This window comes from Epinephelus fuscoguttatus, linkage group LG14, assembly GCF_011397635.1.
Source record: "Epinephelus fuscoguttatus linkage group LG14, E.fuscoguttatus.final_Chr_v1".
Taxonomy (NCBI): Eukaryota; Metazoa; Chordata; class Actinopteri; order Perciformes; family Serranidae; genus Epinephelus; species Epinephelus fuscoguttatus.
Window position 1 is genome coordinate 36367266 of NC_064765.1, and position 25493 is coordinate 36392758.

Below are 25493 nucleotides of genomic sequence, written 5' to 3' on the forward strand. Positions count from 1 at the left end.
TCCTGCGCTCTTTGCAAACACAATGTTCCTGCAGCACCAAACCACATCAGATTTCTTTAAATTAATTTTCAGAGCTGCAGTGTGGGAGACATAAACATAATCTCAAGTTAAGTTCTGGTTTATAAAGACGCATAGACGTGGCAAACAGTCCAGCGTCTGTCTCTGCTTGCACTAAGCAGTTGGTGACTCTGAGGGAGACTGATTTTACACCAGACAAGGTTACTTGTTGTTGAGCTTAATAGTGGGTAGTAGCCTAAGATAGACAGTGACAAACAATGCCAAGGCTTAGGGCAGACACTATCATTACCTGGCCATCTATGACGGCAGGTTAGGGAGATGTGGATGCTGCTCTGCAGAGCACTTGATTTGTGAGCGTCAACTTTGGCTGCAGCTATAATATTTCTCCATACACAATCAAAACAGTGTTAAAAACATTTTGAATAATGATATAGGAAGAAGCAAAAGTTCTTTATTTCTCAATTTATATTTGGAACAGTCTCATGACACATTAACGCTGGAAATAGAAAAAAGAAACAAATTTCTGTCACACCATTTTTTTTTAAATATATTTCCTTTGACTCTTAAACTTCACAAATGAATGAGAGGGGCAAGGCAAATAAGGAAGAAGGGAAAATGGAGGTGGGGAACTGTAGAAAGGCAGGTTCAGGAGGTAAAAACATACTGTGTACAAAATGTCCTGCAATATACTTTACAAGTGATATGATATAAAGAAGGCCATGCTGCAGCAAACAATAAGGTAGCTCCACTCCAGCTGTGTGTGTGTGTGTGTGTGTTCACATTTGGCACATACTATGTCTTCTCTAATACAGAAAGTGCTGAGAGCCTACATGATTGAATTTCACATGCAAAAGCAGCCAATGTTTTAACCAGCAGGTTAGTCGAGTTATCTGTTTATCTTTGCACTGGTAATGTGTGCTCCACGTGATGTGTCGCATGGAGCTGGATAAGATTTGCATCAGGCAGTAAAATGTCACCTAACCACAATGACTTCATGCTTCTTACCTCAGGAGGTACACAACATGTCTGCCTTTTGTTTGACTCTGGGGGCAGGTGCATGTTTAACAGATCTATGAAGCTGATTCATACATACCTGAGCTCTGAGATCATGCTGACAGGCTTCACTTAATACCTTGAATGCACACAGAGCTCATGGAATCATACAGGTAGCTACACACAACACTGCTCACTGAAACATTCATTTGTAAATTGAGTTTGTGCCTGTAGCAAACTCTGCTGAATACACTCATATGTACAAGCTTACATATATTTTCAATAATATACAGAATGTCAGCAGCTTTGACTCAAACCACTGAAGGTTATGTGAAGGACTACAGCTGCAGGACAGAGGACAAAACTAACAGCATCACACAAGCACTGACATGTCATAGACAGATGCTTCTATGTATTTCACTGGATCATTTTATCTTTAGTGCAAATACAATTAAGTAAAACACACAGCAGTGACAGTATTTACACATCTCCTCTCACCTTACCCGAGTCTGTGCCTCTCATAGATTACTGGGAAACATCAACCCTGGCAATCTTTGAAAAATTCACAGCTGTGACACCTTCTGCAGCTCAGGACAGATTTCAACAATCATCCGGATGAAAACACATATTCTGTCCACTGCACAATAAAACAGACTAAGTCTACTTCCTATCCAGGCTCATTTTAGTAACCCCGACAACGTCACAACAGCTGGTATTGCTTTGGCCTCACAAGTCTGTGTTGAATATGTCATCATGGCAAAATGAGGTCCTGGTATATAGTTAGGGATGCACAATAATATCTGCATGTCATTGGTACGGCCAATATTGGCTTTAAATGAACTGTTTGAATCAGCCAACATGCTTTTTCTTATTTTGCACAATGAATGAATATTACATACAGTGAAAGGCATTCTGTTTAATGTCTCCATCTGCTGGTGGGCCATCATGATAACAGTATACAGGTATAATGTGATGTTAATTTCACTACAGGGGAGACTTGATGATCACTAAAATTATCTGGGGGAAAAGTGGATATATCAATATCAATATTGCTTATTGGTCAAACGAGTTGTTACATATCGGCATATCAAATATCAAAGCAGCTAAAATTCAATATCGTTGAAAAGCAGTGGGAACTACGACAGAAGCTGTTTTGGGTACTTTGCCAGGTGTCTGTGGACTGATTTTTGTCAACAAACAAAAACTGTACAGGTGTGTGGTTGAGAACAAATTGAAGGGCAAATTTGGAGATGGGTGTATTCTGAGCGAGGACGCTGAAGGTAGGGGAGTAACAAGTTGGGAAGGAGCCTTGGCCCCCTCATTTACACCCCTGGTTCACATTTGTTTAAAGTCGTGTATCGCTGTGTCACAGCTGGAGTGATTAAATCGCAAGATGGTCCCTAGTCTTATCTCTTTGTTCATTGTGTTCAAACTGTTAGTGTGTATTGAAATAAGAAAAATATAAAGTAACAATTATACAGATAAACAGAAAACATCAACATACTACAATCTTGATAAATACGAATTAACAGGTGCCTCTGGTAATTGGTTAAAAATCTTTTATATCATTCATTTTTTCATCCAGATGGTGAGAGTTTTGTAAGACTGGACATGTCACTCTTGACTTGAGCTGGATTATTCTAAGATTTCCAGGTCTTTCTCTCAGAAAATGGATGCTCCACTGTGCAACTCCAACATAATGGTTAATACATGAGCGGCACATCCCAGATATATATATTACACTTATATACATGAGGCCCAGTAAATCTCCCCACCACAACCTGAGGTGGTCTGAGCAACCAGGATACCATCAGCCTTCATTTACAACATTTACTGTATTTACAAGATGTACAGGGTGAGAATAAATGTTGAAAAAAAAAATCTCTCAACACACTTTGGGATAAGGTCAAATAAATATAAGACAGGCAGGTTATAAATAGTGAATTTAGGATTTGTTTGTCCAAAAACAGATTTAAAACAAGTAAGATGTAGTTTCTAGAAAATGTTCAGTTCCATTATCTCATTAAAACCAAACACTGTCCAGCCTCTGCAGATTTCTTCTGTTCTGTATCACTGTCAATCAAATCTAGAGAGTGCTTTTTTTTGTTGGCCGGCGCAGAAGTAAAACAAACAAAAAAAACAACCTCTGACATAACAGACATAACATACATTTATGACACTTGCACGTTTTGTTCAGCAATAATCTTGGCAATGTACACCACCTGTGTGGTTTGTGAAGTGTAAACACTATCAGCAGAAGTAAAAAGCTAACGTTGGGCAATGAACGAACTACACCACAGTCACGTGACTACAACGTCACCACCACAGTGAGGCTTTAAAGCCGTGTTCGGCATGATGGCATTATGTCATCTCCCTTAGCCACTTCTTAGCGACCGCCTTTTTTAAGACACATAAAAGGTTCAAAAATGTACAAGTGGGGTATTTACTTATGTTTTTATGTCGTAGGACAAAACCTGAAAGTCTCTTCTGCTTGTGTTAACCACAGACCTTATTTCAGGTGTTTTTTTCATCAAAAAACATTGACTTTGAGATGAAGGAACCAGGAGTGCTAAAGTGCCAACTCACTTCCTGGTTTTAGGACTTATTCCTGCAGCACTCTGTTTGGGTCTTCAAACTAAGTGAGTCTTTTAAAGACATCACTGTGTGGTAACTTGTCATTGACATTTGTCACTAGTTTTATAAATTACATTAGAAATGATTTAAAAATAATTGATACATTAATTTAGTCAGAGAGAGCAGAATCATTAGTTGTGACCATGATAACATGAGATATAAACTAATGTGAGCACTGTGACCAGCTCTCAGTGTGGACGGTGAAGAGTCATACTCCAACGAGAACATATGTGTTAAACTATTATAAATACGATGGCATTCAGCCGTGTAAAAAAAACTGACCCTGCAACAGATCAGACACCACCTGTGCTGTTCACAAATCATGAATGGAGTTATATTAATTATACAGACCTAAAGTAATTATAACTTAATGTCCAACTTTAAGTGTTCATGTACTTCAGCAAATTTGGAGTTTTAGGATGTTTCCCAATGTCAAATAACATTCCCAGCCACATGATGTCATCACTAAATGGTCGTTGACAGGTTGAGCATGTTTGATCACATTAACCCAGAAAACTCTGTAACACTTTGCTGTCAGTCTACTGCTGCCTCAGTGCTGGAAGCTAAAAATCTGCACTGTAGCAATGTGTGAAACTGTATCCATGTTGGATTTGTCAGTGTCCGTTGCCACCCTCAGACAGGATGCGACTGGGCTCAGTGAACTTGGCTGTGGCTATGTAGAATAGGGCGGGGCCCGGCACAAGGGCCAACAGCGGCAGGTCCTGCTCCAGCTTGTCCAATCGGGAGATGGAGATGATGCCGTACGCGTGGAGCAGCCAGTGGCTGAACAGGACTACCAGACGCTTCTTCTTGGCAACCAGGTTCTTAAAAGACTGTGGTGATGGAGACACACAGAGTGAACAGGTCAGAACTAATCATACCAGGACATCAGCTCCCAATAAACACATCCTGAATTTGCAGTGACTCTGAGCTGCTTCTCAATCACTGGACTGTTTATAATACCAGTGTAGGGATGTCATCGGTTAACCATAATTGGTCAGCTGTCAAGAATATTTCTGTTATGTGTGTCAGTCAGTAGGCTAATTTTCCTACTCTTCAGTTTAGTGGTAGTACTTAACACTAAGCTGTACCCAACACAGCTAATAACTCATGCTACACTAGTTAGCCTTCCGCCGCCACTTTCTATTGCATACCACCTGGGTTGGGAGCTAGCTAGCATCGCTACTCATTCGCTGATTATCACTGGTAACACCATCCTAGTCCATGGTGGCATTACTCCAGAAACATTGTGCCCTCACTCCAGTCTCCCCCCAGGTTGCCTCGGTGGGTAAGCAGCTTAAATTTGTGCCACAAACCTCCTTCAGCATTGTCTATTATATTATATTATATTATATTATATTAGCTCTGTCAACGCCATTAGCCGTGCTGACACGGCTAATGGCGCTGACATTTAACAATGCTAGAGGGGTTTTGCTGCTTAAAATCAAGCTGCTTACTCACCAGGGCTACCTGGGGGCGAAGACCGAACGCCGGCCACCATGTTTTTGCTGTAACATTACCAGCAGTAACTGCCAAATGAGCGGCACCACTAGCCTGCCCAGCAGAGGCCCAGTGTAGAGCAGCTAGCTAACCAGTGGAGACCAGAGGGTGGGTACTGGGCACAAATGTGTGTATCCCAGGAGAGTGAAGGAATGACCTGCCATACTCTCACTACGTAAACACGTTATTCCAACTGAAATAATTCTAAATCAAATTTCTCAAAGTCAGACTAACATACCCAGATAATGCAATTTGGAGTCAAATTACTGCTGCTGTATACAGGCAGTCGGACCCAACCTGGCCGAGGCGCTCTGTACATGCTCCACACTTTTTGCCCTGGGCTTTGACCCAGAAGTTGAATAGCATTAAATGCATAACAGAAGAAGAAGCCAGTAACATCATGGCAAAATCCACATCCAGCATACATCTCACTGTACAAAAAATAAAGCGTACAGCAGGTACAAATGTACAGAGCTCTGAAGTTTTCCGCCATGGTGCCAGTTTGAAGCTAGCTAACCGTAGCTAACTTGTTTGTTGATTGTTTGGTCTGTGGCGTAATAGGTCAACCGGAAATAGGTCCAATGATAAAAAGCTAAAAAGGGGCATATCGCCACCTATGGTAGTGGAGTCGGACATACTTCAGTCAATAAATCCATTCCCCTACCGTGCTTGTGCACTGGTACAAAGACAGTGTATAATGAAAGTCCTAATAGCTATAACCGCAGCTCAACTTAACTGTGCATGTAAACATATTAACTGATTTCACAACTTAAAATAAAGGAATCAAGAACGTTTCTCATGGGGCGAGTGTCCACACCGTGTTTTTCTCCAGCAGAAAAGCGATGGCAGGGGAGCGCATCATCCCAGCACTTCATAAGAAAGCGCTCTCAGCGCTATTTGAAATGATGTGCTTCTCATAAGGTTTCGTTTTTATGACAACAAAACCTTGACACTAACATTAGCTAGGTAGCTAATGCAACACTCCATTAGCAGAGGATTGATGACACAGTCAACAAAAAGCTTACAAAGCAAAGGGTGATAAAAGCAAAACACTCACAAGCAACATCTCGTGTCAACCGGCCGAGCTGCTCCCACAAAATGAGCTTTTCTGTTTTTGGTGTGACAGTTGGTGTAACACAGCTAAAAAAGCAGCAGCGACATCACCAGTTCCTTTCTGAATGATTCAGAGATTTTCAACTCAAAGTGCTCAAAGTAGCCATACAAAAAAGGCAGAGCACTCTAATAAAATATGCTGAGCGTGGCACTTTTTCTCTAGGCAGCTGCATATGTTCTCTCCTCATTGGGAACAACTGAAAAAAGACGCCAGCGCTGAGAAAAAAAAAACACTGTGGACACAGGCTCTTAATCTGCTACATATTAGAAAGACACACAGTGTGCTGAGTGTTGTTACCTGTATCTCAGAGGCAGACATGTAAACAGCCAGTGTTACCAGAGACAGGACCAGTATGATGTACGGGAACGCATAATCTGAAACATACAAACTGTCACTCACAGCTGTAAAGGTCAACTACACAATTAGACATTGTTATTTGAACTGTATTTGCATCATAAGTACGCAGAAATTTCTCATGGAATTGGGTGGTGTTGGATGAAGTCAGTAGCACAGGCCTACAGCTTCAGTACTCACAGAGCAGCCCTCCTCCCACAGCCTGCAGCACAGTGAGGATGGGGAAGAAGTACAGAGCAGCATAGATGCTCTTGAAGCGATCAGATTTGCCCAGACCACATGCTATCTTCTTCACCAGCAAAGGACGCAGCAGCATCATCAGCACCAAGCAGAATGCATAGTAAATCAACACAATGGTATAGCTGAGGAGGAGAGAAACAAAAGTCAGTCAAAGACTGTGAGCTCTAATTTATAAAAACAACAACTAAAGGACACATGATGGACTCAGAAGTATCACAAAACATGGGCATGTGTGCGATTGACAAAGGCAGCGACAACACAGGGTTTCTATAAAATTAACACAGGTGCCCAAATATCTGAATGAACAATACTTAGATAATAATTATTTGTCAGGTTAAATGTCACACAACTCAAAAGGAATAGGATGCCTCTGAAAGGTAATGCAATGATGATACTGAGTGTGTCCAGTGTTGGTTGATTTTTTGGCAGAGCGGGTTTAGCGTTAGCTTGGCTGTCAGCAGCTGACACTATCTCTGGATGATGGCATGTGAGGTGAGCCCTCATGTTCTTAGTATTCCCAGAGTATTTTATTCTCATATAACACTGCCTGCAAATCACATCATATCCAAGTCCTCCTTTGCATCTGTGTTAAAAAATGCAAAACGCAGGCCGCACATTTCTGATTTCTTTCTTCTTTTTCTTCTTTCCTTTCTTTCATTGCTGAATAAACTCCCCTCCTCCCTGCAGTCAGTACTTACAGTGGGTAGACGGCCTCCTGGGTGCAGTGTAATGTGTTGACGTAGTCTGGACTGGGGTTGTACAGCATGGTGTACCAGTCTGACAGCATCTGGACCCGACAGGAATGGATACTGAGCTTTCCCACTGGCTCTGTGACCAGCAGGGTGACCACAGCTGAAACACTGCACTCCAACATGGCTGTGATGTGCTGCAGCAGAGCACTGGAACTGAACACACACAGACAGAACAACACACCATCACACAACTGGGTATCTGTTTAATTTCTTTAATTTGATTTATACAATATTTAAAGTTCACTAAATTATCTCAGATAATAACTGGCCATAGCAAAGATTTTGGTTTTGATCTGATTTCAAGTAACTTTAGTGAAGGGATCAATGTGGAAGTAAATAAATAATGCTCCATAACTCCATATACTGGCTCTGAATCACATTCAAACACAAAATATGTGCACCTGCTAAGTGGTGAAGTCAGGTTCATTTTGCTCCTGAGGAGATGAAAGGAAGTTAACCAGACTGTGCAACCTGGTTACTAGTAACTTAACAGCTGGTTCAATTTCCCATCAACACCATTTCCTTAGTCAAGTAAATGAACCAATAGAAAGCTCACAATCAAAGCTGTGACAGCTTCCATCAGGCACAAGTACAACAGTGTGACTCCAGACTGTATTCACAGGAGCACACACTATATTTACACTAGGTAAGTATTTTTTATCATTGGGCTGGCTATCAAATATTACATGCCTTATCAGGGGTAACGTTAGCCACCATGGTCCCTGTGAGCACCTGCTCGCCCATAAGGAGCCAATGAGTCACCAGCAGGGCACGTTCTAAAAACAGCTGTCGTCAAGCCAGCCGTCACTCACATCTCTGTGTTCAAATCAGCTGACACTACAACAGAAGTGCACTGATATTTACTCTGATGGTAAATGCATTCAAACAGCCCACATCAAGCTCAAGGGAAGAGCTTGTGACTGACTTGGCAAAGTCAGCAGAAGGATACAGTTGTGACTCAGGCGGCAACCTACGGGTCTGAAAAGTGATGCCATTGTGAAACTGCCAAAAAATACAGTTCTTTAAATGGTCACATGAGGCTGGCTCCAGAGGGCAGTCAATCTCCCGAGACCCCAATGTTACAATGTCCAACTTAACATCAGAAATAAACATGTTTATAGCCTGGAACAAAATTATTAAGGCATTAAGGCTTAAAGGGACACTGTGTAGTGTTTTCAGTTGTTTATTGGCAAAAATCGATGTCTGCAGTCATAAATATGTCATCATTGGTGTACTATTACCTCCACCAATAATCTGACTTATTCTCGTAAAAGAAGAATTTCGGATTTGTTTGTACATTGGGCGGATAACTCTTTTGGGGGTTCCATAACATTTCGCCACCTTAAAAACACATCCGCCAGCAAGGGACATATAGCACTACCAGGGAATAGCCCCGCCTTCTGCGTTTTTGTTGAGAGCCAGGCCAGCGCTGCGTGACGGAGAAGCCCAAGGAGAGGAGCAAGAGGTGCTTCGCTACTACCCCGGCACTACTGCAGCATAACAAAGTCAGGGAATAGACAGTATCATGTTTATTTGACACAACTTATCAAAATTCTTATGCACAAATAAACATGCTCATTGACAAGTGCTTTCTATTTGCCTATTATTATTTCAGAAAGCAGTATATACTTAAAAATATAAATTTATCCAGAGAAAAACAGTGGCACCAAAAATTGCGATATTTTAAAGCTCCAGCTTAATTTCTAAATGAGGCTTTCTGGGGAGCTCGTGACTCTTTCAGAGGAACCCAGATTCCTGATATTTCGAGCACTGTTAAACACAAGGATCATATTACCACCATAACTACTGCGAGCTATAAAACTTACACTGGGGTCTTGTTTTACTGTTAAAGATTATTTCATGACATTGACTGGGTTGTTCCTTACTTTGTGAATGTGTGTGTGATTGAGAGTAATCCTGTGTGAGGCCTCACCTCTTCTTTCCAGAGTACCACTCGATGAAGAACCAGTGCAGCACTAGGGGTAACATGGCCATGAAGCCCAGATACAGCCAGTCGTACAGCTCGGGGGACTCAAGGCAGCGTTCACACACATTCTGGAGGTTGGCCCGTTCTCCACGAGGACAAACCTGGCAGGACATACAGAGATGGCTGTGATCAGGAACAACCCACTCACTGCAAGCCCAACAGTCACACTATGTTTCTGTTTTCCTTTGTTCCCTTCTTTTATCTCACTAATCTAAGTCAAAATGGAATCATCATTATCATTACGTTCCTTTTTACTGTGAGAACAGTGATAAAAATGTATAAGTTCATTTTCTATAGCTTTCTATACGCTTAGCTTTGCATTCACAGGCTGACAGAGGTGGTGAGTGGCGGTGCCAGTGTTTTAAAGGGATAGTGCACCCAAAAATGAAAATTCAGCCATTATCTACTCATCCATATGCCGAGGGAGGCTCAGGTGAAGTTTTAGAGTCCTCACATCACCTGCACAGATCCAAGGGGAGAGGAGGTAGCAACACAACTCCACCTAATGGAGGCTGACGGCACCCCAGATTCAAACGTCCAAAAACACATAATTGAAACCACAAAATATCTCCATACTGCTCGTCTGTAGTGATCCAAGTGTCCTGAAGCCCCGACATAAAAGTTGTTAGAAAAACGTCATTTGAACTCCTGTGTTCACGTGCTTTCGCTGGTCTCGCATGCAAGCGCGCACACGTGAGCTCAGTGCACAGAGAGGCAGTCAGAGCTACAGGCTACAATGAGGCTAAAAACAGAGTTCAAATGATGTTTTTCCAAACAGCTTTTTATGTCGGGGCTTCAGGACACTTGGATCACTACGGACGAGCAGTATGGAGATATTTTGTGGTTTCAATTATGTGTTTTTGGACGTTTGAATCTGGGGTGCCGTCAGCCTCCATTAGGTGGAGTTGTGTTGCTACCTCCTCTCCCCTTGGATCTCTGCAAGTGATGTGAGGACTCTAAAACTTCACCTGAGCCTCCACCGGCATATGGGTGAGTAGATAATGGCTGAATTTTCATTTTTGGGTGCACTATCCCTTTAATGTATTCCTGGATACCACGGGAATTTTCACAACCATTTCAGAAAAAAAAAAAAACTCGCCTGCAATTTTCTTTCAGTCTAACACAGCAATACAGGATTAGACTAGGGCTGCCACTAACGATTATTTTCACTGTCGACTAATCTGTCGATTATTTCTTCGATTAGTCGACTAATCATTTCATCAAAAAACGTGTTAAAATGTTGAAAAATGTCGGCCTGTCTCGCCCAAACCCCAAAATTCCGTCATCTAATGTCTTGTTTCGTACTCACGCCAAAGGGTTTTAGTTCACTGTCACAGGAGAGTATGTAAAGCTGCCAATATCTGAACGTAAGAAGCTGCAGTAAGAGTATTTTGGGTACTTTTATAAGTACTTTTCTATGAAAAATGACTCAAACCGATTAGTCGACTACTAAAATAGTCACCGATTATTTTAATAGTCGATTAGCCGATACAATACCAGAGCACACAGACAAATACAAAAACTACACCCTTTTCAGTATTCATTTTAATATAACACATTTTCCTCCAAAATCCTTTCTTTATTTAGCAAAATACAGTAAAAGTCTCAGTACATCAGTGTTAAATGCTGTCTTAAAATGAGCAGCTTTAACTTTTCCTAAATAAAAGTTTTCCCAGTTATGATTCATATCAGAATATATCTGGTTGAAGATAAAGTAGTGTTACTAGAGCTGCAACGATTAATCCATTAGTTATCAACTATTAAATTAATCACCAACTAATCTGATGATCATTTCATTGGTTTGACTAATTTTTTCAAAGTATACTTAGCGGGAATTATTGGTTACTATTCTCGTTTGCTATTTGCGTTTTTTGGAGTTGTGCTCACGATTGTTGACGCTTCCTCGTGGACGGTACTGCTCACAGTCTGGCATCTGGTCATTACCTCCTGGCCTCAAGAAAGTACAGGCAGAGGGCAGAGTCTCTGCAGATAAATACACCGCCACTGACTTCTAGTGGGTCATAAGTAATAATTGAGAGGGATTGCTTTTATTTAAGTCTAGACATTGTTTTTCAGGAAAATCCTTTATACAATATCTTTAAGAAAAAAAGAGAAAATGATCTAATTTCAGCTTCTTAAATGTGAATATTTTTTTCTGATACAATATCATAGCAATTTTAAACATGCTGCAGTATGCAGTGTATTGTGATAACATATATTGCAATATATTGTGACTTATTATATTTTTTCAACTGCAAATTATGTCCCAAAGCAACAACTTTATCAACATCTGTATTATCTAATAAGATACAAAGTTTTTAGTTTGTCTTTCACACCTCTATCATTTTTATTGCACCAAATTGTATTTAGTGGACTGAAAAATAATAAATTTAATTATTCTAGTAGGTTACAAAACATTTTGGTTGTATTTGTAATAATAATAATAATAATAATAATAATATAAAAAAATCAATATTTGGCATTGTGTACTGATATGATATTGCCATGTAGAAAATATCCTGATATTGTGCTTCTTTTTTTAAGTTATGAGGCTTTATTAGCATGACTGCATACAATGTTCAAAGTTTCTAGATAATTTCCACAGTCTACAGTGAGACACATAATTCCAGCCACTGAAGCCTATCTACTGCGGCACACAAGACTTGGTATGAATGGATGTGAATTTTTATCATTGCTTCTGGGAACAAAACAACAATCTCAGAGAAAAAGCTACTAGCCATTGAGACTAAAACCACGGATTTCAGGAAAAAGGTGCACATACATATACAGAAGTACCCACTGCCATACCACCAGTATACAGTATAGAGAATCTTCTTCCCTCAGGCTGTGACACTCCTCAACTTGTCATCAACAGTCCACCATAATTTTTTTTTTCTCTTGTGTAGCATAAAGGGGCTACATCTTACATTTTGATGTCCAACCCTATGTTCTAGTGAATGACAATAAATGAACCTTGAATAACAACCTGACACTAACAACAACCAAACTAATAACAATCCCAGCTTTCTTTTATAGCACAGATAAATGACAGGAAATGCCCCACACATACCCTGCAATAGTCAGACACAACTCTGATGTTCAGTACTCACACCACACTCTCCCTCCACTGTTCCGTTGACCATCATCCGGCCACAGTACATGCCAGGACACGTTGAACTCATGGCCACGGCTGCAGGGACAAACAAACAAACACCTTATAGCACAGTCAACACTGCTGAACAGTAGTTAGGCAGCACAATCACTTTGTCACAGGTTATGTTACATTACAGCTTCCAAGTTCAAGAGCACCTGGGGTTTTTAATCAGGAAGCTGAGCTGAACAACAGTACAAGTATGATTGCTGATGCTAGTGGAATTCATCTGTTTAGTGTGACAGTATTTTCTGGTAAGTTTAATAAGTATGTAGCTATAACATAATGTGTAGTATTTTTCAAATCCTTGTCCTCCATCTTGTTCGTGCATTTTGTTAAAGCACTTCTTCAATTGTAGATTTAATATTGACCTGTCATAATCCAAGTAACAATGACAGGGGAGGAGAGACATGCTTATCAATAAGGGGAAGTCTCCTGCCTTCTCAGCAAATATGACTGTTGATGCTAGTGGGTATCTATCTAGTTCATTTTAGACAGACACGGCAGCTAACGAGCTTCACTGTAAAGAAAACAAAAAGGTTAACGACAGCTCATGATCAACGCAAGAAGAAATCAGTTTCGCAGAGAAAAGAACCACATTTCCGCAACTGTAACAACATTTTACTTTCACTGGTCAGTGTCTGAACTGCCATGAATACACTCGCTGGTTTATTTAAGTTGAGAAATATCTCCTAGTGAATAATTTGGGCAGCTAGGGTTAGTATGCAGGGGGATGTTGTCAGCTAGCTAGCTAGTTCACAGCTAGCTCAGCTAACGTTAACAAAAAACACATTGTAATGTGCGACACTGCGGCAAGCTAATAAGCTAACAAGCTAACTATTATCAGATGGAAAGTGACAAACGCAATGTTAACTCACCCATTGTGAGCCCTGTGGTGACAACAAACGAGGTTTCTGGACTCAATGCTGCCGTATTTTCAGCTGGTTGTCAGCTGTTACACCAGAGCTGCAGCTGCGCTACACAAACCGGAAACGGACGAAAATGAGGTAGCACTTCTTCTTCTTCTTCTTCTTCTTCTTCTTCTTCTTCTCTGGGGTTTAACGGCAGCTTGCATCCTTAACGTTGCATTACCGCCATCTTCTGGAGTTATTTGACTCCTATATTATCCAGTGTCTCATATCTTCAGTGTCAGTCCAGTTCTTTTTGGAAGCATATCAAACACTTTCAGCCTTTCACAGTCTCACCACACGCCAGTATGTCCTTTAAGCTTGATCCTGTGAGTCCTTCTCTCCTCATCTCCTCCAGCAATTCTTTCCGTTCCTCTCTGTATTTGTTGCAGTTGGTAATCACATGTTCCACTGTTTCTGGTGTCTGACAACAGTCACATAATCCTGTTGTTTCCCGATGATAATGTGAAGTGTCCCTTTCAGGTTACTATGTCCAATTCTCAGCCTTGTCATCACTGTCTCCTCTCTCCTGTTTCCTCCCCTGCTTCTCCCAGCACCCACTCTCTTCTGTAGTGCATATAGATGTCTCCCTCTCACCTCCTGCTCCCAGTGCTGCTGCCATTTTTCATTAGTTTTCTTCCATACTATGCTCTTTCCTTCCAGTTTTGATAACTTGCTCATGATATCTATATTTTCTTTTTTAACTGCTTGCTTGGCTATAAGATCAACTTTCTCATTACCCACAATGCCCATATGTGCTGGAACCCAAATAAATTTAACGACTATACCTTGTCTTATTATTCTTGAATGCATTTTCAATATTTCATACAATATATCTTGTCGATTTGTGGAAGTAACTCGCTTTAAACTCCACAAAGCAGATGCTGAGTCACTACATATAAGCACAGGGTTTGGTGTGGCTTGCTCTGTCCACTCTAGCGCCATCACAATAGCAAATAGTTCAACTGTATACACACTTAAATAATTTGACATTCTTTTCCTACTAGGAACTGCAGCAGCAGCCCCAGTGCTGCCTGTTCATGGATTTTTTGAACCATCTGTAAATACATGCACATAACCCATATAACTACTTTCTGTATATCTATAAAATTCATGTACACAACCGACATTTTTATTTCTTGCTTTAACCTGAAGCAGCTCTAAATCCACCGTCAGTCCCTCTAACATCCACACAGGGGTTGTAGGCCACAATACTGTCCAGCAGAACTCCATTTCATACTATGAGGTAGCACAAACAGGAAGACATTTTTTAAACAAACTTTATTGAACAAATTGCACAATTCAAACAAGCATGCCAGGTGGTTTAGGTAGATTAACTGGTTAATTCAGACTGATTCAGATTGCCACCTCAGAACTACAAAGAAGAACTCACATTAAACTAAAAATGGTGCCGTTTGCTTTAATGCTAAAATGCAAATCCATCTCTTATGCCATTTTTTCTTTTGTTTTGTTTTCTTTCTTTTCTTGGTTAAATTAGTCAGAAGCAAATCTACAACAAAACCATGGGCTTATTCTACCTTAACCAAAACTCTTAGTAAACTACATACAAAACTCTTACATTAAATGAACTTTCTTTGTTTCTTCTCTTTGTTTCTTTGATATTTTTGTCATATCCAGGTATGCACTGATGATTGTTGATAACATGTATGTTAATGTTGTCGAATGCCAAGTCTCTTTTTGACCATGTGAAAAGACGATACGATCCATTTAGGCACAAAATCTGTTGAGAATGACAAGCCTAGCACATCTGCAAGCCCAGCAAGCAGTCACGTCTTTTAAACAGAGAGGCAGCAGTAAGAAAGGACAAGAGAGAAATGAACAGCAGGAAAAAGTAGCAAAGCTCCCTAAATAAGATTCCTTTGGCGTTTTTTATAAACAGTTGGCAGTGGTGTAAGCACCTTATAACCAGTAACTCGTGTGCACCTGAGCCTGCCACAGTGCACTGGGGCCTGTGGGAACTACATTACGCCACTGCTTAGATCACATTTCACTGAAAGAATAACTTTGCCATTTTTTCCTATTTCTCTGTGTAAATTGGTCAAAGAGGCTGATGTGAACAGCAGTTTTAGGAGTTGGTCCAGTACTGAGTGAGAAGGCAGCAGGTAGTTACCCCTGATAGGATTTGTATCCCTGGCCACGGAAACACAAATGCATCTGTTCCTATGTTACTATGCTCCGATTTCACGTAATGAAATGAAAAATCAAAACATGTGGATTGTTTATCGTTTTGAATTGTTGTGTTATCAACTATGATTTGCAGTGTAAAATCACTGTACAAATCATGCTCTATCATCAAGTGTTTTATTTTGTGTGTACTTCAGATTACCCATAATGATCTAAGTGAAGATAGAAAAGTTTTTTCTTTTCCACAGCAAAAGTTATGGGGGGGATTCATATTATGTCAGACTGCGTTTTCAGTCTGTCACAAACTGTGTCCCCCATCTGTAATGCCTGGTCTCTGCCCTACCATCAACTTTATTATGTTGTGCTTATGTTAGTTAAATGTCAGAAACCAGAACTTTTGCTGTGGAAGAGAGTGCACTTTTCTATCTTCACCCAAATTATTATAGATGATCTGAAGTACACACAAAAATAGAACAACAGCATCTCCCCCATATCCACCTGTATTACTTGCGATATCTGCACAACCCCTACACATTCTCTAAATACTTTGTCTTGAACTTTGTCCAACTCAGACAGCACTGATTTTAATGCTGACTCATATGCTAAAAACAAATTTTAACAACTTTATTAATACAATATACAACACCAATAACAGTGCGTGGAGAACTGTCATTCAAATGTGATTGGTTAATACTACTCGCACAGACGGACCACGCACAAAACCCAGAACACTTCTAACACCATACCCTTGTCCTGTCATCTGCGGATTATGCATAGCCTTCATATGTAGAATCTGTTAGTAGAGATGACATGTCAGTGTACTTACTGGCAGGTCTAGCTGTAAAAAGCCTTTCTGTTTTAAAAGAGTGAAACAATCTCAGTGAAAATGGGTGATGTGTGAGCATACTGCTACTGTATTGCAATGGGATAGTGCCTGACTACAGGAAAGCACAGGTGTAAATGCACCCAAAATGTACTGAGGACGGATTGTGATCCAGTTGGCCAGACCACCACTGGAGGTTGTCAGGGACGCATTGTGAACACAAGTGTAAATACAATCCACATACAACAACTGTGTGGGTGGAAAGTGTACAGTATACATACTTAAGTATACAAGAGAAACTTTGAAATTCATATCCAACCGAACCGTTTGTGAAGCAATAGCTACACAAATGGCTACATCCCTTCAGTTATCTGAGCTGGAAAGAGCCACTGGCTTTCAACTGGATGTTAGTCAGATCTCAATGTGAACACTGGAGACATATTAATACAAGGTGTTAATGTAATCAGGTTATATCTAGACACAACCTGCCCAGCTGGCAACCAATGTCATTAGACACTGATATTTGGTAGTTCAAATAAACACAAGAAATTTGTGCTCATCTAGAATAAATACATTTAGTCGTATGGTATGGAGAACAAAACCCAATGTCTCCAAAACATCATTAGACATTTAAAATATTGTCAACCCCATTTTCATTCCAACCAAATTTGACGTATGTCTGACGTAAGCGTCCAACCTCTTTCTGATGTCATATTGACATCTGGTGCCAGCTGGTTGGATACGAGAAGCATTTTAATGCGTAGTGTAAAAAGGGTCTGAGCTGTAAATGTTCAAATCAGGCATAATGGTGTTAGTTAATATCCACACAGGTGATTGAAAAAAAAACCTCTTAGCATGTGTTACAGCTGTGTATGTGTTCTGTGCTGCTGTCCCTTTTTCCCTCCCTTGTAGATCTGCTCAGGTGTGCTGCATTACCTAACGAGGTGCAGCACACCTGGCATGGAGGAGGTGCTTAAGAGCTCCTGTGCCAGCAGCAGAGGAGAAAGGCTCTGGTGTGGGGACTGCTGGTCCTGCTGCCTCTCACCGAGGGATGTTGTTGTGTTGTTAGCCCCATAGGGCCACCTAAGGGTGGGGTGTAACAGAATGTCCAAAAGATTAACTGTGAAACTGCAACTGTGCTCCAGACTCTCCTTTTGTTGACTTTTTCTTTCAGATGACATTTGTGAGCTAGAGAAAATAAGAATACGGTTTAACGTGGTTTAATGGCATGTTAACCACAGCGCTCATGAAATGTTAAGTTTTAACATATCTGCAACATGATAATGCACAGCTGTAAAGTACCTGTGGCTTTCAGAAACGTACAATGCCAGCATTTAATCTGGTGACTGGGTTGTGATGACACACAGTGGATGAATTCAGAATGAGCAGTTTATGCTGCTCGACAATAACTGTTGCTGACCAGCTTTGAAACCTTTTTTGCTGCACATTATAATCTCACCATAATCAGAGCAGCTCTGTGCAGCTGTAGACCAGTGGGGCCTGATGGTCAGGACAAAGCAGCTATGATGAGACTGTAAGAATCATCAGACTGCTCAGATGGTTGCAGATCCAGTGTGTTGTGGGTTCATATATCAATTTTTACACGGTATGTTTTGCAAACACCATATAATGTCGTTTTACAGGGACAAAGATGCAAAAATCTATCAGCAGTTACCATGGCAACTGCATAAAACGTCACATGAAGCTGTGAGCACGTCCATAAGGGAGGCGCGGTTTCGGACAGGGAGCGAGATGAAGAGACCAAAAGCAGGTAGAGAGACACTGAGAAAGAGAGAGAGAGAGAGAGAGAGAGAGAGAGAAAGAGAGATGTGAGTGGATGAGCTCGTGCCAGTTCGCAGTCACACCTGGGGTTTGTGGAGCTGGGCTCGTCTGGTTTCAGAGCTGGTGTTAGTGGAGATAAATCGAGGTAAAAGCGAGTGAGTGTCTGGTGTTATTTTCCTTCAGAGAAATCAACAGGGTGGGAGCTGCTGTCTCTCTGGCGGTGTTTTCTTTCTCCTGCAGCGGCTCTGAAGCAGCTGAGGAGAAAGAAACGGACGGACTTACTTCTCCTCTCCTTACCAAGGATTTCAGAGGCCAAACTCTGATATGTGGGCCAACAGTGCTGACACCAGCGACATGGAGTTGTGAATATACCGTGGTTCAGTGTGCTGTGTGCTCTCAGAAACCTCCAGAGGAAACAAGGCCTCTGCTATTGGACCCGCTGAAACATGAGGAAAACAAGCGTTTGGACCAAAATGACTGAGGCGCAGTCATGGCTTGTTTGTGTGGAGCTAACTGTGGACACACTGTGGACACACTGTGACTGAGGTAACACGAGACACAGAGGGAATACATAAACTACGTTTCACTGAGGAATAACGGGCATTTTAAGCAAATGTAACATGCCTCAAGAAAATGTTCCCATCCTACGACTCTGGCCAGATTTTATGGAATGTAAACAAATGACTTCCGGTAAGTTATTGCATTGCTCCTGCGAGAACAAGTGAGGCTTTGGGGGCTTTTGTTGTGGTAACATCAGGCTAAACATATATAACCTAATAAATATATATATGTGTGTGTGTGTGTGTGTGTATATATGTATGTATGTATGTATGTGTATATGTATATATATATATATATATATATATATATTAATAACAGTTAAACAAAAGTGGATTAAGAAAAAAAAAGATCTCTCTCTAAATATATGTGTATATATATATATATATATATATATATATATATCTATATCTATATATATCTATCTTCTTTTTTTTTTTATCTTAATCCACTTTTGTTTAACTGTTATTAATATCTTACAGAAGAGTTATTTTTGAACACATGTTTGATCTCCCCTTGTCTTTTGCTTTCTTCTGTTGATGAATCTGGACATAATGAAAATAGAAAACCACGGATGGATGATGAGGTACAGCTGCGTTTGAAGCCATGAAATCAGCACGGACTGACTGTAATCTGAATGGATGTGTATGAGACAAGGGATGACTTTTGTAGGGCTGTTTTCGTGCTCCTTTGATGGATTCACCTGTTAGCACAGCCCTGCGGGGCAGCAGTGGTGGCAACTACACAGCTGACACCTCAGGTCCAAGCTTCACCAACCAGCTGGGAACCACCTCACCTGTTGTGCCAAGGTAATTCACTCTGTCCGTCCACTTTAACATCTCTCCTTTCTGCACAGTCTGCCGAATCAGTGCCTTTTTGGTCCCCAGGACATTACATTCATAAATATGCATGAAAAGTATTTGTGTAATACATAATCAAGTGTCCTGCACTTTGTCCTGATTGCAGTTTGAAGATACATCATTGAAAACCTTAATGAAAAGTAACCACAGGAACACTGAGGTTAGAATGACCTATAGCCAGCACAAACTGCCAAAAGAGAGAAACTAGCTAAGTTCATTAGAGACACAATTAGTGAGGAGAACTGATTTCAAATCTCAAATGCAGAGTAGACTAATGGCCTTCGAAAAAATCAGTTATCAGCCCTACAGCATCAGTGGCGTGGTTACAAATTCCTGAAAACAGCTCCCTCAGGGCTTGAAACAATAAATATCTATAATCTGTGGCAGAGAACATGTGGCCGCTGAATCCATCATGTGACATAAGGTGCGTGTGAAAATCTGAAGTGATACCAAAGTCATTGCACAATTCACTGTAATAGTGATTATGAGTTTTTTTATTCACAGTATGGGATGACATAATAACCTTCATTTCCAGTATTTTATTTTGAAGGAACCCAGGCTTTCCCAGCCACAGTTTTTATTTTTCTGCATATTTTATTTCAAACTGGACACCAAGGTGTACCTTCACTAACTGGTCTTCAGTATACGTATTCGGACCTCTTTTCTTTATGCAACATTTTGTTTAGATCTATGGCTATCATAGTCCCTTGAACAGGAACAATAAGGAACCGATTAAAATCACTTGCTACCAATTGGTCAAATTTTGACTTAAACCTTAGCAAAGTAACTAAACAACAGTGCCCTACTGCCTCCCCTGGTTGATAGCTTGAAATAGGGCTGTATCATTGTCTATGAAAAATAGGACAAGGTATCCAAACATTAATTCTTTTGTGGTATCAAGGTGTGGAGTGTTGAGGAACTGTTAAATATTAAGACCAGTTCAGACCACAGATTCTTGACGTGACGAAACCGTTTTAGAACGTTGCAGAGAAAGGCTGTGTGAACTGGCCGATCTGCACTTGACTCAACCTGGCTGATTGTGTCACCTGCAACTCAGCTGATCGAATCACTGCTGGTTTTAGAATATAAAGCACATCTCCTGTTCCTGGTCAATTCAAAATGACCGTAGGCTGCGTGCTCGCTCGCTGTGGCAGGTGCACTGTCACTGCCGAGCCCTTTGTTTCTGTCCTTGCGTCCCCACTAATTAATTGGAGCTGATTATTTATATCATCGTGGCATATTTATTATGAATACAGTCCATCAGATGCTCGTTTTGTTTGTTTTTCACCGTTTTCTCACTACTACAAATACAACTGTAGCCAGTATCTCACTACCACTATCCTCATTTATATTTTAGGGAACTACTAATTATATCAGTCACAAAATAAGCTTAAAAAGCTGGAAATCAGAACAGAAGTACAGAGAATTGTTGCATAGAAATGATACACCGTCTCATCTCGTTGCATTGATGTGAACCGGCAGGTTTTTGTAACGAGAGTTATGGTGCCCCCATGCCACCAGCTCCTGGAGCCCCCTGCCCGTGTTGTGAGCAAAAAATGTGTATTTAGTGAAATCCATGGATTTATGCCCACGGAACATGTGGGCCACTCCTGGCACTGCCAGCCAAAGGGAGCCAGTAAGACCATTCATCTACACACACTCCCCACACCATGGTAACACAGACCCGGTTAAAAATCAGCAAAGTATCCCTTTACAAGTGTGCCTTTACTAGAAAGCTTTTGGTATGCCATAAAACAGTATTGCTTTAGTATAGGTACCAAAATTCAGGCATTGTAATACACTAATATCAAAAATTCGCAGCCCTCATAAAAAACAAATTTACAAAAAGGGGGAAAAAAAGTTTTCTGTTTTTTGGGACATGCACGAAATGCTGTTGGTAGCTGTTAGAGCATAATGTAACCGGATTATGCTGATTGTAAAATGATTTTCTGTCCCTTTTTACTTTGTTTTTTATTTTTTTTTTTCATTTTTTTGGTTCTTCAGGGTTGTTTCCATAGTGACCAGTCTGGTGACTGCCACCACAGAGGCCACAGTGGGAAACACAGGAAACCTATCGACATTCAGAGACCAAAGAGGGAGTGAGCTCAATCAGATCCATCAGGCGTCAACCCCATCGGTGCTGAGCGCCACTGAGAGTAATTCTGTCCTGCAGGGCATTACGGTGGCAACTCAGGCCCTGGTACTCCTCTCCATCTTCCTCCTCTCCAGCCTTGGTAACTCGGCAGTCGTCATCGTCATCATCAAACACAGACAGCTTCGAACGGTGACCAATGCTTTCATCATGTCGCTGTCGTTGTCTGACTTCCTCACGGCTGTTCTATGCCTGCCGTTCTCTTTCGTCATGCTCTTCAGTAAGGACGGTATCTGGATGTTTGGGGATCGTTTCTGTGTAGCCAATGGCTTTTTCAACACCTGCTTTGGGATCATCTCCACCCTGACTATGACCTTAATCTCTTTTGACAGGTACTACGCCATAGTCAGACAGCCACAGGCTAAAATAGGACGCCAGAAGGCGACTCAGCTGTTGATAGCTGTGTGGTTGACTGCAGTCATTTTCTCTCTGCCTTGGTACCTGTTAGTTCGAACACCTACAGAAATCCATAAACAGGGTTTCTACCACTGCATGTATGTTTTCCATTCCGGGACCTCACGCATGGGGACTGCTTATAGCATCTGCCTTATCGTTGTGTGCTATTTACTGCCCTTCTCCCTCATGTGTTTTTGTCATTATAACATCTGTAAGACAGTTCGTCTCTCTGAAATCCGAGTCAGGCCGGTGACAACGTACGCATACTTACTGCGATTTTACAGTGAAATGCGAACAGCCACTACAGTTCTGATTATGATTGTTTTCATCATTTTTTGTTGGGGGCCATATTGTTTAATGGGGTTGGTTACAGCTTTGGGGGACTACACCTTCAACCCTGCAATGGACACAGTGGCTATCTGGCTAGCCTGGGCAAACGGAGCCATCAACCCTCTGATCTATGCCCTGAGAAATCCCAATATATCCATGTTACTTGGGCGGAGCAGAGAGGAGGGCTATCGGACCAGAAATATTGCCGCGTACCTCTCCAGCCAAACCCAGAACCGCGAGATTCGACTCAACCAAGCCGAAAGGATAAGGGACCGCTACGTGAGTCGCGTCGGGGTGAATAATAACAGCCGACTGTCAAGTTCAAGTCCCGGAAAAGGAGGAGGGGGAGGAGAGGTGGCGATGTGGGCTTGTAAAAACCCTGCTGTGTTCTTCTGCAGGGATGCCCAGCCTGACACTGCAACACTAGCCAACTCTGTCAGTGCTCCGAAGATGAAGACAGCTGACACTAGCCTGTGACATTCTGAAGAATGCTTAACATCTAATGATTGTTTTCATCTTACCTGTATGTGTTGCTGTGGTTCTAGAGAATTCTATTACCAGTCTGTGACATTTTTGGAGATGGCTGATAGTATTTATGTCTCTTTGGATAATACTTGTTTATGATTCAACCACCACTTGATCAGATTTTGTTCCAAGAATCAAAAGGATTATTTAAGTTGTTCTTATACCACTGTTACATTACAGAACTGTTTATACAATGTCGGAAGACAGTGAAAACTCAATTCAATCAGCTGTTTAACAGTAGATAGGTAAATGAAATTCCATCCTCATTTCGGAGGACACCATTAAGTTCTCTCAAGATCCAAGGGACCACCTGAAGGACCTCTGGAATCCCTTGTGATTAAACATGAAAGGGGATGCAAAACATTTCTGTAGAAAACCATGACAGTTTTGTGCTTGTGTTACAAAGGTCTTCATGTCAGGTATATAAATGCAGCATGTGGATGTGGAGAACTGATGAAGGATCTCACATTTCCTAAATCTGAAACCGTCATGCTTAAAACATATATTTGTACTGTACATGTCATTTTCAGACTGTACTCTCCAGAAAAATGACACAATCTGCCATTTGTGTAAATGCTTAAAATGTCAGTTCCTAATAAGCACCCTCTTGCTGTCATGTGAATAATGACTATGGGCTGCCCTTCTTCAGAACTGAAGGCCTGGTCAACCAGGAAGTGGCACAGTGAACTCATCCACATATCTTGGCAAAACTAGAATGACTTTTGGTAGTATGCCTCTGCAAACCAGCCAAGTTGCAGTTCCAGTTTACATCCATGTCTGTCCAGGCACATACATTCACATGCAAAAGTTGTGGCAACCCTGGTCAAAATGTCATTTACTGTGAATAGCTGAGCAAATAAAAAATGACCTGATTTCCAAAAGGCAAAAGGTTAAAGATGAAACATTTCTTCAGTAGTTTAAGCAATATTACTTTTTTATTTCTATATCTTTTACAGTTTCAAAATAACAATAAAAGGAGAAGGGCCTGAAGCAAAAGTCTGGGCACCCTGCACAGTCAGTACTTAGTAGCGCCCCCCTTGGCAAGTATCACAGCTTCCATACACTTTTTTTAACCAGTTCAGAGTCTTTCAATTAAGCAATATCACACGAGAGGGAGTGATGTTGTACTGTGATATCGTCACGGTTGTGATTCGGTCGTAGGCAAATTATTAAAGCAAGCAATACCCCGAATAAGCTAATTAAGGTCTGAGACCCTGGTACCCTTTGGGGTGCCCAAACTTTCGCAAGGGCTCAGTTCCTTTTTTTTCCACTCTAAAATTAAAACACTAATCTTGCTTAAAATGTTGAAAAGTATGTTTCATCTTGAACTTCATGCCTTCTGGGGATCAGTTGATCTTCTATTCACTTAACTATTCGCAGTAAAGAAAATTTTGACCAGAGGTGCCCAAACTTTTGCCACTGTATGTGGCCATGACAGTTGACAATGCTTTAAATATGGATGTTGCTGCAAAGAGGCTACATATTCTAAAATGTTGATGCTTCACACGTCTTCAACCTGGCAGCACAGAAGATTTATTCAGTCATCACATTTTCAAGGTGGACACCCAAGAAATGTATCACCAATTAATGTCTGCCTTTCTCTTCCTGAGATATGATGTTAAATAATGGCCAGAAAAGTGTTTTTGCAGAACAATATGGTGTCACAATGAAGCTGACCTTTCACCTTTTTAATATAAAATGTCATCATTTCATTTTTTCGTAGACATTTATGTGAAATTTTGTTGCAATTTGTGTATGAATGCGTTATGACCAAAAACATGTTTTGTGAGGTCACACTAATCTTGACCTTTGACCACCAAATTCTAATCAGGGAATGAGATATTGTGTTCACAAGAATGAGATGGATGCAAGGTCATAGTGACCTTTGACAACCAAAATCTAATCAGTTTATTGTTATGAGTCCAAGTGTGCATTTAGGCCAAATTTGAAAAAGTTCCCTTGAGGCCCTCTTGAGATATCACATTCACAAGAATGAGATGAATTAGGTCACAGTGACCTTGACCTTTGACCACTGAAATCTAATCTGTTCATAGTTGAGTCCAAGTAGACATTTGTGCCAAATTTAAAGAAATTCCCTTAAGACTTTTTTAAGGTATGGCATTCACAAGAATGGGAAGTACAGACTGATGGACAGCCTTAAAAAATGTAGCCTCCAGCCATGACTATTGATAGCAGAGGCATAAAATGGTGATGCTGTTACCTTGGTCACTATTTCCGAATTTGGCTGTCAAACTACTGGAGCTTGCGAGC

General features: G+C 40.9%; 2 protein-coding genes across 3 annotated transcripts; one reads left to right on the plus strand and one right to left on the minus strand.

Annotated features, from left to right (window-relative positions):
• Nucleotides 1-449: 449 nt before the first annotated feature.
• On the minus strand, nucleotides 450-13752 carry LOC125900977 (jnk1/mapk8 associated membrane protein). The gene is made up of 7 exons (XM_049596321.1): nucleotides 13622-13752; nucleotides 12703-12782; nucleotides 9539-9693; nucleotides 7552-7758; nucleotides 6794-6975; nucleotides 6557-6633; nucleotides 450-4478 (listed from the first exon to the last, which is right to left on the minus strand). The coding sequence occupies exons 1-7, from the start codon at nucleotides 13623-13625 to the stop codon at nucleotides 4260-4262; spliced, it is 924 nt and encodes a 307-aa protein (XP_049452278.1). The 5' UTR covers nucleotides 13626-13752; the 3' UTR covers nucleotides 450-4259.
• A 4687-nt stretch (nucleotides 13753-18439) lies between these two features.
• Nucleotides 18440-24934, plus strand: LOC125900957 (G-protein coupled receptor 135). Of its 2 annotated transcripts, XM_049596294.1 has the most exons (4): nucleotides 18440-18546; nucleotides 18703-19091; nucleotides 19524-19768; nucleotides 21824-24934. In XM_049596294.1, the coding sequence occupies exons 3-4, from the start codon at nucleotides 19653-19655 to the stop codon at nucleotides 23172-23174; spliced, it is 1467 nt and encodes a 488-aa protein (XP_049452251.1). In that variant the 5' UTR covers nucleotides 18440-18546; nucleotides 18703-19091; nucleotides 19524-19652; the 3' UTR covers nucleotides 23175-24934. The 2 variants fall into 2 exon arrangements, with proteins under 2 accessions (XP_049452251.1, XP_049452250.1); XM_049596293.1 differs by having other exon boundaries at nucleotides 18440-19091.
• Nucleotides 24935-25493: the final 559 nt, after the last annotated feature.